Source organism: Malaclemys terrapin, chromosome 1 (genome assembly GCF_027887155.1).
Source record: "Malaclemys terrapin pileata isolate rMalTer1 chromosome 1, rMalTer1.hap1, whole genome shotgun sequence".
In the NCBI taxonomy this organism is placed as follows: domain Eukaryota; kingdom Metazoa; phylum Chordata; order Testudines; family Emydidae; genus Malaclemys; species Malaclemys terrapin.
Window position 1 is genome coordinate 99863342 of NC_071505.1, and position 12321 is coordinate 99875662.

The following is a 12321-nucleotide window of genomic DNA, read 5'->3' on the forward strand; positions in this document are numbered from 1 at the left end:
TTTGATGAGATTTGCTCAGCTCCTCCTGCAGAAGGACGGGCCGGCTACCTTGTCTCCGTGGCCTTGGTGCTGTTCTGAGCGGAGAGCCTGTCATCCGGGACCTCCTAATGTTGTGTCCTGGGCAGAGAACAAGTGCTGTCAGACCAGCGTAGTAGAGTTTTGCTGCATGCAAGTAGGTGCATTTTCCATGCCTCAATCACCGGGAAAGGATGGTGTGTGTGTGTAGCATGGTTGGGTAGTGGGGTTGTCTCCAGAATTTGTGGAGTTGCCTTTGGGGTAAGGATAAAGAATCCTACCGGCTGATGTCCACGGGAGGGAGCGGTTACCTCTGTAGTGTGTTGAAGAGATTTGAACGTTTTAAAAGCACTGTTTCTTCTTTATCTGCTTTTAAACTTTTTAAGTGAGGCTCCATTGCAAAAGGCCTCCCCTCCCCATCTCTATTTCCTATCGAAGGTAGATGTGTTTTAAGCAAACGTGGTTTCTTGTTAACAAATTCTAATAGGGCGAATTGTATTTCAGAATGGGCTAGTTGTCATACTAATTATTGCAACTTCCCCCCCCTAATTCTTCACTCAGTCAATTGGAATACTCAAATCTCAAGTGCTGTCTGCTCTTCATCATGCCTGCTGGAGTATCTTGGTCTCGCTACTTGAAAATGCTCAGTGCAAGTACATTGGCTATGTTTGCAGGTGCAGAAGTTGTGCATAGATATTACAGACCTGATCTTGTAAGTGATTTAAAGTTTTGATTTTCATTTAATTTATAATGGCTAAGTAATATGTGTTTTGAAATTTCTCCTATAGGAATGCTGTTCAGTGGACATTGTTAAGGTCACTGTGGCAAAAATACCCAAACACTTCTATTTCAAAATGTTAATATGCTTGTTTGTCAGTCCAATAATAAAGAAAAAGAGGCAAATATGTGAAGCTGCTAGAAAGTCATGTCTCACGATTTTTCCTCAGTTTTGAAGAGCAATGTGCATCAGACATTAAAAGAAATTATCTAGTTTACCCAGAATGTAAAACATTCTGCATATGTGCAATGAAAATTGGCACTCTTCTTAGCATATTTTTGTCAGAGTAAAGTTACCTTTTCTGTGGGGTTATAAAATTCTTTTCTGTTCTAGACTAGAAGAGCTAGAATCCCAAGTCAGTAATACCTACAAGATTTTTTTTTTTTTTTTTTTGCTTAAATCCAAGTCAGCAGTTAGTTGCTTTCACAGCTTGGTTGGGAAGCAGATTGTAGTAGTAACACGACACCACATGCAGAGGTAGTAGTTTTTCCAGGACCTGAAAGTACACCTCTACCCCAATATAACGCTGTCCTCAGGAGCCAAAAAATCTTACCGCATTATAGGTGAAACGGCGTTATATCGAACTTGCTTTGATCTGCTGGAGCGCGCAGCCCCGCCCCACCGGAGCACTGCTTTTCCACGTTATATCCGAATTCGTGTTATATTGGGTCGTGTTATATCGGGGTAGAGGTGTATATAATAAACCTTCATTTTTAAAGGCATTAGACACAGAACCAGGAAAAAGTAAACTTGTTTTATTAAGACCTAAAGCTCAGAAGTGAACTTTTGGGCAAAGTTGGATCTACTTACGATTTGGGTGGAAAGCATGTGAAATTTTTGTGAATTCAATTCTAAACCAGGTGAAATGCTACAGTTTTGGTAGAGATTTGTAGTTTGCTTTGTCTAGAAATTCAAGAGGTGAAAAATCTATGCAAATCAAATGTTGGAAAAAGTATTGCAATTGTTTGACATCTGATTCTTACAGCTTGCTTTTTACCTTCTATATTTTTCCAAGCTCTTCACTCTTACAGCCATTTTTTTCCTTTGTCCCTTTTACACTAGGAAAACATTCCCTCTTCCCACAATATTCCTTTGCTTCAAAAAATGGAGCTGAAATTAACATGGCTTTGTTGCCTTGTTTATACACTGCATAATCTACTATTACCATAACTGTGCAGATGCAAAGTGTGGCTGCATAAAGCGTAAAGTATCTTATGTGGCTCCCATGTAAACAGTTGCTGTCTTATTCACACAGTGGTAACCGAGCCTTTATTATCTTTTCAGATGGATCTATTTATGCTCACACTGTAATATCACACACTCTTTCTATTTAGTCTTCCATCTTTCCCACAAAATGAGAGCAAATAGAATCAACATTTTGCTGTTCAAAGCAAATACATTAAAAAGAAACTGAATTTAATACTTAAAATCTGCAGTCCTGGAGAGTGATGTTCTGGCATATTATGATATTATGGCAATATCAGCACAGGGTACTCCACAGTGTCCTACCAGTATGCCTTCTCCCTGATCTGGAGGCAATCCTTCGAGGGTTTCCATGCCTATTAGATCTGTTTCCATGCCTATTAGATCTTTGGCTTCTCTCATAAGGCTGCTGACAAAAGTACCAGTTGCTGTGATAGTAGATGTGTCCACATTGCAATTACTAGGTACAGGGTGGTTTCATTTGAACCGATTGTCTTAATCCAACAGCCATCAGATGGTAACTGGTGACCTGGTTTAAACTTGAACCAATGCCCTACAGCAGGGGTCGGCAACGTTTGGCACGTGGCTCGCCAGGGTAAGCACCCTGGCAGGCCGGGCCAGTTTTATTTACCTGCTGACGCGGCAGGTTCGGCCAGTCGCGGCCCCCACTGGCCGCGGTTCGCCGTCCTGGGCCAATGGGGGCGGCGAGAAGCTGCGGTCAGCACATCGCTCGCCCACGCCGCTTCTCGCCGCCCCCATTGGCCCGGGACAGCAAACCGCGGCCAGTGGGGGCTGCGATCGGCCAAACCTGCCGCGTCAGCAGGTAAATAAAACTGGCCCGGCCCGCCAGGGTGCTTACCCTGGCGAGCCGCGTGCTGAATGTTGCCGACGCCTGCCCTACAGCTTCTGCAACCTATAAGCCATCCCACTCTGTCTGTAGAGCTTTTGTTGTTTAAACTTGTGTAACTTTATTTCAAAAAGTGGTGGGGTAGCTCTGCCTTCTAGTAGAGGAAACAAAAGACCAGTTTCAAAATAGGAATTCTTTAAAAAGAAAAAAGATACTTGAAGAATCTTCCCACAGTTTTAGAGTGATACTTTTCCTACCAGTAGATTAGTAATTAGGAAGTATATAGTAATTTTATGAAATGGTTTCTTTGACATATCATGACAAAACAAAATGTATAGCTGTACAAAATGCTCATCTGTAGTTACTGAAACTAATGAAGACTCTAAAAGCTTATAGCTTTAAAAGCAGCAAAGGTTAAATAATGTGAAGGTTTGTTTTCACCCCCAGTGTAGGTGTTTCATCTTCAAGACCAGTGTGAGGGCTGTGAATTTCCACTATCACCCCTGTTTGGCATGAAATCTGAAGCTCCCTTTGGCAAATTAAATGTATACTGGCCACATAATACAGCTACTTTCCTCTTCTGAAGAGTAGAAGAGGCTCTTGTTCCTGTGGCCAAGCACTTACCATATTCTCCCACCATTTTCAAATTGTATCTTTGGGAGTCCTTATGCACATGCACCCTGACCAGGTTAACTGGAATGGCGGTTACAAAGGTGGATGACTTAACTGAAGTGAGACAGCTGCTTATCCGGAAACCATGTAGCAATACATGATTAAGGGAAGGATACATCAGTTTGAGCTATAGTCTTAAGGGAGATGGTGGAAAAACAGTTCACTCTAGATCTCTAGTAACTAAAATGCCAGCCACATTTATAATGTCCTATAAAATAACCAGGTTTCAGTGGCTCTTCTCCATCCCTGGAATGGAATTTAGTACTGTGGGAAGGGTTCCTTAGAAAAGGTATTCCCCGCCTCCCCCAAGATCAAGTTGGTCCAAAGGTGCAAGAAATTGAAGTTGAATTAGAAAGAAATTTGGTTGATGCTAGAGATCAGTTTACAATTAGCTCAAGAAAGAGGGAGAGAAATTGTAACTTGAATGTAGTGTTCTTTTCTGCCTCTCAGGGGATGTCTAATTTTCTGTTTTGTTTAGCTCCATTTTCTATATCTCAGTCACAGATTTTGAGCACTGACATCTCTTTGTTTTATTTATTTTATAGACTATACCTGAAATTCCGCCTAAGCCTGGAGAACTGAAAACGGAACTCTTGGGTCTAAAACAAAAACCAAGCGAAGTTCATACTTCACAACAATGACCACAGAATATTGAAGTCATGAAGGATAGCATTTTCAGAAGTGGCTAAGTCTCATTTTCCTACGTGAACCAAAGTCATTGGGACTTAGCCACTTCTGAAAATTGTACCCAAAGTCCATGTATGAAATGCTGTAGTCCTGTAAATCTATATTTCTATTTATTTAAAACAAAAAAACATGTATGTAAGAAATAATTGAGGATCCTGTTTATCAGAAATCCAGCCAGTTGTTCATTAAAACTCCTTGTACTTTTGTTTTCAGAAGAATATAATTTTTTTGCCCTGATTACTCTGTAACAATTTTTAAAATCTATTGAAAGTATAATTCATATTGGCTCCTAGTCTAAATAAATGTTATTAGGAATTTGAAAATTAACAAGATTTTATTAGGATTAATGTAATAAAAATTATTATAATTACAGAATGCTCTGCAGACTCAGAAGTCATCTTCTTTAGTACAGATCACTAGAGGTAGTGGCTAGCACCACCACATTGAATTGATTAGCCTTTTTTAAAAAAAGTTTAATTTTATATAAGTGGACATTTAATACTACAGTGTCATGCTTTAAATATTTTCTCTAGTTGTACGTGCATATATACATGATATCTGCAGATGAGGTTAAATAGAACTTTGCTTACTATTGCTTTTATAAGCAGTTATGCTAGATTTCTCATCAGAAATTTTGTCAGCAAATCCATCTTTTTTCATAATACTGTTTATGTATATGTATAATTCAGTGTAGCTGCTGTTCTTGTATGGAGGGGAAAGGCAGAAACGGTGGATTTGAGTGTCCTGCTAGTGTGTGTGCTTGGTTTTTGTTTTTAAAACGAGCAGATGAACTTCCAGTTCTGAGGGGGAGAGGTGGCTTTTTTTTTTTTTTTTTTGGCTGAACATTGGAACATCTCAGTATGGACTGCTTTAAGAAATCTATCACAAAATTTAAAGAAGGGAAGAGAGTAGAAATAAAAGCACTACGAAGATTTAATGATAAGTATAAAAGACAGAATGAAAAACTTACTTTAATGAAGGTTTCCCCAAAAGTTAGAGACTAACAAATTTATTAGAGCATAAGCTTTCGTGGACTACAGCCCACTTCTGAAGTGGGCTGTAGTCCACGAAAACTTATGCTCTAATAAATTTGTTAGTCTCTAAGGTGCCACAAGTACTCCTGTTCTTTTTGCGGATACAGACTAACACGGCTCCTACTCTGAAACCTCCCCAAAAGTTGTACATCTTACTGTTGTGAACGTCCAGAACAAACATCACTTCTAGCCAAATTTACACTAATAAGTCATATATATTTAATTATAACAAACGGTATCATGGATGTGATTTCTTAACCCCATCTGACACTTCCTATGAAGCATAGAGATCATGCCTGAAACCTGTGTGACCCCCTGCAAAATCCCTTATTGCTACTGACTTCTATTCCTTCAGGAGGTAAATGAATCAATGGGTGTACACTGTCCTAAAGTTGGTAGTAATACTAGGCCCTGATGGCCGCTAATAAGGAATCACAATGTATACTAGTCCTCTTTTCACGCTTACATAATTTGGCAGAAAGGAGATCAATTTTTATAAATTTGCTTAAATCTAACAAACTATGTTTGTCAATTGAATAAGTGTTACATTCCATTCTATATTGGCTATAATAGAATAACCCCTTTTTACTGAGTCCTGGGAGTGTTAGCTGACTAATATTAATGCTGGGTTTCTTTTCAGGTCAACTTTTAACTTGAATAGTATTCTCAAATCAGGACACTTGCTTATTCTTATCTAATCTATAATTTATTAATCCACCCAGAACCACATTAGTATACAATCAACAGTTGACCACTCATGTGTAACCAAACTAATGTAGGTGTGTACTACACATACACAATACAGTCTTGCAAGCAATTATCAGACATGAGGCTCAACAGTTATGTCAAGGAATAATGCAAATTATCAAGGTTTCTTACTATGTTTACTTATGATCATCAATTCGTAATTCTTTAGTATCTAACTCATTTATCACACTTTCAAGGATGCACTTGTTTTTAAGGCACTTTAAGAGTTTGGTTACTCTTGTTTGAATGAATTGGTTCAAAAGGGACAATTTTAGACTATTAAAAACAATTGCTTAAAGGTATTATTTTCAATTTCTCTTAGGTTAATTTGCTTGGATTTATAAAGGAGTTGCAATCTAAAATATGGTTACTTGAGGTCTCACTAGAATGCGTAGACTTAGCAAGAAAACCTACAGTTACTATATTAAAGAAATAGAAGTGGAAATACAATTTTGGTGAGATTTCTTTTCAATTTCTTCTTATCTTCTTAACCTTGGGATGGGGAGGATCCTTTCCACATGGTTGGTCTGAGTGTCGGTCACACTTAGGATTGTGCAGCTTCTTATTGGGTTCAGTTAACGCTCCAGTTGCACATGGTGACCTCAGTTTTAATACCTAATCTTTCTGACATCTGTCAGAGGGAGTAGAGTGGGATTCTTGGATATGTAAATGGGAACATCAAGTAGGAGTAGGAAGGTGATATTTCTGCTGTATAAAGTATAGTGAGACCATTATTGGAATACTGTGTTCAGTTCTGAGGTCCACACTAAAAAAATTAAAAAGTTGAAAAATTAGAAGTGGTTCAGCAAAGAGCTACAAGAATGAGTTGAGGTCTGGAAAACATGCCTTCTATACCAAGAGGTTTAAGAATTTCCATCTATTTTGTTCATTCAAAAGATGGCTAAGAGGTAACCTGATCAGGCTACAGGTTCCTATATGGGAAAGAGATTTTTAATAGTAGAGAGTTCTTTAATCTAGCAGAAAAAGACATGAGATCCAATGGCTGGAAAATAGAGGTTACTTACCATATAGTAACTAGAGTTCTTTGAGATGTGTCGATCTCAGGGGTATTCACTGTGGGTGTACATGTGGTCCCTGTTCTTGAGATTGGATGCTTTTTCAATAGCAGTGTTTGTTGGTCTGTACATGTGCCTCCATTGAACTGAGGGTATAAGGGGTGCTGTGGACTGACTGCCTCTCCAGTTCCTGCTCCACTGTGAATTGGGAGATGGTCTGAACAACAGGGAAGGAGGACACGTCATGGAATGTACCCATGGGGACTACACATCTCTAAGATCTCCAGTTGCTATAAGGTAAGTAACCTCCATTTCTTTGAGTGCTGGTCCCTATGGATATTCAAAGTGGGTGACTCCCAAGTAGTACTCATTGTGGAGAAAGGTGTGAGGAAGCTGCATCTTAGATTGCAAGATCACTGAACCAAAGGAGGCATTCCAGATGAAGTTTAAACATGGGCGTAATGCCTAGTAATGATGCAAATAAAACCCCAAGTTGTCATGCTACAAAATTCAAAGAGGGCAACTCCCTGCAGGGAAGCCACCAAGACAGCTTGTGCTCTAGTAGTGTGTACCTTGAAGCTGGAAGGGAAGGGGCTTCATAATCTCACAAAAGAGAATAGACCCTGAAATCCATCTCAAGAGTCTATGGGGAAAGCTTCTTCCTTCAAGACTATTTGTTTCCATTGCTGAGAACAGAGACTTCCTAAAGGGCTTAGTCCTCTGCAAGTCTGTGGACATCCGAAAAGTGGAGCTTCTTGTCCTCCCTGTTTATTATGAGGTTTTAAATAGAAAATGGGCAAATGAACAGTCTGATTCAGGTGAAATTCAGAGGGAACCTTCGAGATGAACTCAGGATGCAATCTCAAGGACACTTTATCCCTGTGAAACACGGTGTAGGGAGGATCCGCCAGGAGGGCCTCGAACTCACCCACTCCTCTAGCAGAGGTGATAGTCATTAGAAAAGCTGTTTTCACAGAGAGGTACAAAAAAGGCCAGAGGCTCGAATGGTGGGTTCAAAAGTGCTGAGAGTACCAAGTTCATGTCCCTGGCACAGTGCAGGTTGTAATACTGGTGGAAAGGCTCTGATGATGCCTTTCAGGAACTTCACATTGTTGTGGGATGGGTAAAGATGGAGGAGTTCTCCATTGGAGAAGGAAGGCATTGATAGCTGCCAGATGCACATGCAGCAAACTGACAGGTTAGCCTGATGTCTTCAAGGAAAGAACATAGTCCAGAATAAAAGGGATTCCAGACTCTTCTATAGAGAGGTTATGCTGTTGACACCAGAGGTAGAACAACTTCCATTTGACTACACAGTACTTTCTTGTAGAGGGTCTCCTGCTGTTTGTTGAGGATGGATTGGACCTGCTCAGAGCATGATCTCTAAATCTGTTGATCATCCAAAAACCAGGCTGCCAGATAGAGGCCAGGTTGGGATGGTTAGTTCTGCCCCTGTTCTGAGATAGTAGCTGCAGGAGTGGTTGTAGATGTATGCATGGGTGAGAGGCTATCTGCAGGGTGGTGGTGAACCAAAATTGTCTCAGCCACGAAGGTACTACCAGGATTACTTTCGCCTTGTCCTGCCTGACATTTCTGAGGATGCAAAATAATAGAGGAATGGAAGGAAAGGCGTACCTGAGTGGATCTGACCATAGTACCAGAATGCATAGTCCCCCTTTGTAGTTGTGCCGCTGGGCGGTTCAGGAAAAGTTGTCTGGGCATTCCTTATTTGGGTTACAAAGAGGTCCCAGGATGGGAAACCCCACTGCCAGATAATGCTGTGCCACTAAAGAGGGGAGCTCCCATTCGTGATCCTGATGGAAATGCCTCCTCAGGCTGTCTGTTAAGGTGTTCACTACTCTTGGTAGGTGAACTGTTGAGAGGGTGATCTGATGCCAGATGCACCAGTTCCAGAGTCTGATCGCACCATGTGGAGTAGGGAAGACTTTGCTCCTTCCTGCTTATTTATATAATGTACTATAATGATGTTGTCTGACATGATTTGGACGTGTGCACTGGATAAAAGGGTAAAAACCTCTTGCAAGCTTCACAAAGTGCTTGAAGCTCAAGAAGATCGATGTGCAGTTTGGATTCTGGTGGAGTCCAAGCATGCTTAGCTATATAGTCACCCAGGTCTCCCTAGGCCAGTAAGGAGGTATCCATAAGTATCTTTGTGGATGGTAGAGGGATGAAGGGAATCCCTACATAGACAGTCTTTGTTTTCCCACCAAGTGAGGGACATGAGGACACTCTGAGGGAGCAAAACTTGTTTTGTCCAGGGTGTGCCTGCTTGGGATGTAGACTGTCTGCAGCCATGCCTGGAGGCAACAGAGGTGAAGTCTCACAAAAGGTATCACATAGGCACGGGGGTGGGGAGGAAGGGGCACGCCCACAGCAATTGGCATGAGCATAGAACTCCTCTGCCGCGGCCCCAAGGCTAGAGCTAACAGCTCCTCTAGCTCTGGGGCCACAGCAGGGAGAGTGAGCTCCTCTGGCCCTGGTGGGAGCTGACAGTTCTTGACCCACTAAAAGCAGTCAAATTTACATTTCTGCATATGCCCCTGCATAGGTACAGGCAGCCATATGACCTAGAACAGGGGTCGGCAACCTTTCAGAAGCGGTGTGCCGAGTCTTCATTTATTCAATCTAATTTAAGGTTTTGCGTGCCAGTAATACATTTTAATGTTTTTTAGAAGGTCTCTCTCTATAAGTCTATATATTATATAACTAAACTAGTGTTGTATTGTAAAATAAACAAGGTTTTCAAAATGTTTAAGAAGCTTTGAAATTAAAACGTTGATCTTACGCCACCGGCCCGCTCAGCCCGCTGCTGGTCTGGGGTTCTGTTCACCTAGGCCGGCAGCGGGCTGAGCGAGGCCTGCAGCCAGGACCCCAGCTGGCAAGGGTCCGGCAGCCAGAACCCCAGACCAGCAGTGGACTGAGCGGCTCAGCTCACTGCCGCTCAGGGGTTCCATCCGCCGGCTCCTGCCAGCCAGGATCCTGGCTGCCGGATCCACTCAGCCCGCTGCCAGTCTGGGGTCCCGACCCTCCCCACATACAATGGGTACCTACCTTCTCCCTGGTTCTGGCCATTCTCTTCCTCTCTCTGCACTGAGCTGAGGGTGGCAGTGCACTGAGCACAGGGCTGGGGGTGAAGGGTCGGGCCAGGAGCTAAAATGAGGGAGGGGGCTCAGGGTTGGGGCAGGAGGTTCGGGTGTGGGGCACTTACCTGGGCAGCTCCCATTTGATGTGAGGGGTGCAGATGGGAATGTGTGTGGGGGGGCAGGAGCTCCCGTTTGGTGCTCTGGGTGGAGGTGGGGATGTGGCGGGTGCATGGGGTGTGGGGGGGCTGGGGATGTGGGGTGGTGCAGATGTCAGAGCAGAGGGGGGGCTGGGGATGTGTGGGGGTGCCAGAGTCAGGGCTAGGGTTGTGGGGGGTGGGATGAAGGAGTCAAGCAGAGGGCTGTGTGTGTATGAGAGAGGTACAGGGCTCAGGGCAGGGGTCTGGGGTGTGTGTGGGGCTCAGGGCAGAGCGTGTGTAAAGGGGGGTCAGGGCTCAGGGGAAAGGGCTGGGTGACTGCCCCCCTAAGAACTCCCAACCCCCCAACTCCTTGTCCCCTGACCACCCCCTCCAGAGACCCCCCCACCCTAACTGCCCCCCCCCAGGACCCTCCTTGCTCCCTGTCCCCTGACTGCCCTGACCCCTATCCACCCCCTGCCTCCTGACAGACCCCGGGACTCCCATGCCCCATCCAACCCACCCTGCTCCCTGCCTGCCCCCATCCAACCCACCCTGTCCCCTGACTGCTCCCACGCCCACCCCTTATCCAACCCCCCTGGCCCCGAACCCCTTACCATGAGGCTCCACGCAGAGCCTGATAAGCTGCCCCGTGGGAGCGCGCAGCCTCGGCCCCCAGAGCTCTGCACGCGCAGCGGCAGGGCTCCGGGTGAGCGGGGAGCGTCTTTCCCTCCCCGCGGAGCCGAACACTGCCCCGCGGGAGCGCACAGCCCCTACCCCCAGAGCGCTGCGCGCACGGCGGCAGAGCTCCAGGGGAGGTGAGGTGTGGGAGGGGCCAGCAGCTTGCTGCACTCCGGTCCAGGAGCGCGGACCCTGCGGCTTGCCATGCCAGGAGAGTGGGGTCATTTGCCCACCCCGTGCGCATGGCTATGCTTCTGCTCCCTGCCCCCGCGGGGGGAGCGGAGGGCAGAGGAGAGCGGGCTGGGCTGGCCAGGATTTTTAATGGCACGCTGGAGTCCCAGCAGGCTCCAGCGTGCCATTAAAAATCGGCACGCGTGCCGTCTTTGGCACGCGTGCCATAGGTTGCCGACCCCTGATCTAGCAGGACCAGGCAGAACCAGACTGTTGTCTGGGGACTGAGTCAGAGCTGGGCATTGAGATTCCTCATCATGAGGAATCTGTCTAATGGTAAGTATGCTTTGGCTGAAATTGAATTCAGATTCACCCAGATAAAATCTGTAACTGTATATGTATCAAAGTGGAATTTTCTAGATTTGCTTGAAGCCCCAACAAGTGAAAGAGATCGAGTGAAGAGAGAACTGCCATCTGCCCCTCCTGGTATGGCTGTCCCTTGAGCAGTCAATTGTTGAGGAAATACTGTGCTGCCTTGGTGCGGCAGATACACGGCTACCACAGAGAGAAACTTTTTAAAAACTCACAGTGCTGCCAATAAGCTGAAGTGAAGAGCCCTGTATTGAAAGTATTCCTGGACCACTGTGAAGTTCAGGAATCTCCTGTGTGCTAGATGAATGTCTATATGAAAGTAGGCTTCAAGTTGCCTTCATTTTGAGAGGATCTCCAAAAGCTTATGGATTGAACATCCTCCAGAGGGATCTGGAGAATATCTGCAATTTTCCTAAAGAGGTCCTGATACTGTTTATAGTCATCTAGTGGTGAAGGTGAGGCTGGTGCCACTGCCTCATCTGGGAAGAAGAAAGTGCTGCCAGTAGATCCGGTGGTAGTGGTGGTGGTTCTTCCTCAAAACCTTCTGGGGGCAGAGGGGCCTGAAACTCCTCTCTGGGTGGAGATCTCTGTCTAAAGCATTGCCCAGGGTCTTTGTAATTCAGAACTCTAAAATATGGATTTAAGGAATTGTAATATGACCAGTGAGTGGGATCATATGGATTAGGAGAACCCCATGGGGGACTCACTAGTCATTAGGCCAATAATGTTCTGTGTGGGGATGTGGTGGCATTGGGAAGGCTCTGGAAGCCCTAGTAGGGTCCATTTCTCACCTCAGGACTGTTAGTGGAACTTCTGGTATCACTTCCTGTTCATTGGAGGAATAGGAGTTGCCTGACTCC

General features: G+C 44.5%; 1 protein-coding gene across 1 annotated transcript; it reads left to right on the plus strand.

Annotated features, from left to right (window-relative positions):
• The first annotated feature begins 14 nt into the window (after positions 1 to 14).
• Positions 15 to 4579, plus strand: LOC128839846 (protein BRAWNIN). Its single transcript, XM_054033171.1, has 3 exons — positions 15 to 172; positions 577 to 727; positions 4061 to 4579. Exons 2-3 carry the CDS (start codon positions 620 to 622, stop codon positions 4154 to 4156), a joined length of 204 nt encoding a protein of 67 aa, XP_053889146.1. The 5' UTR covers positions 15 to 172; positions 577 to 619; the 3' UTR covers positions 4157 to 4579.
• The last annotated feature ends 7742 nt before the right edge of the window (positions 4580 to 12321 follow it).

Excerpts from the sequence above, each read along its gene's own strand:
- LOC128839846 (XM_054033171.1), top strand. The coding sequence starts at position 620 with ATGCCTGCTGGAGTATCTTGGTCTCGCTACTTGAAAATGCTCAGTGCA. Across the intron at positions 728-4,060 it reads GATATTACAGACCTGATCTT|ACTATACCTGAAATTCCGCC; the intron begins GTAAGTGATTTA and ends TTTATTTTATAG.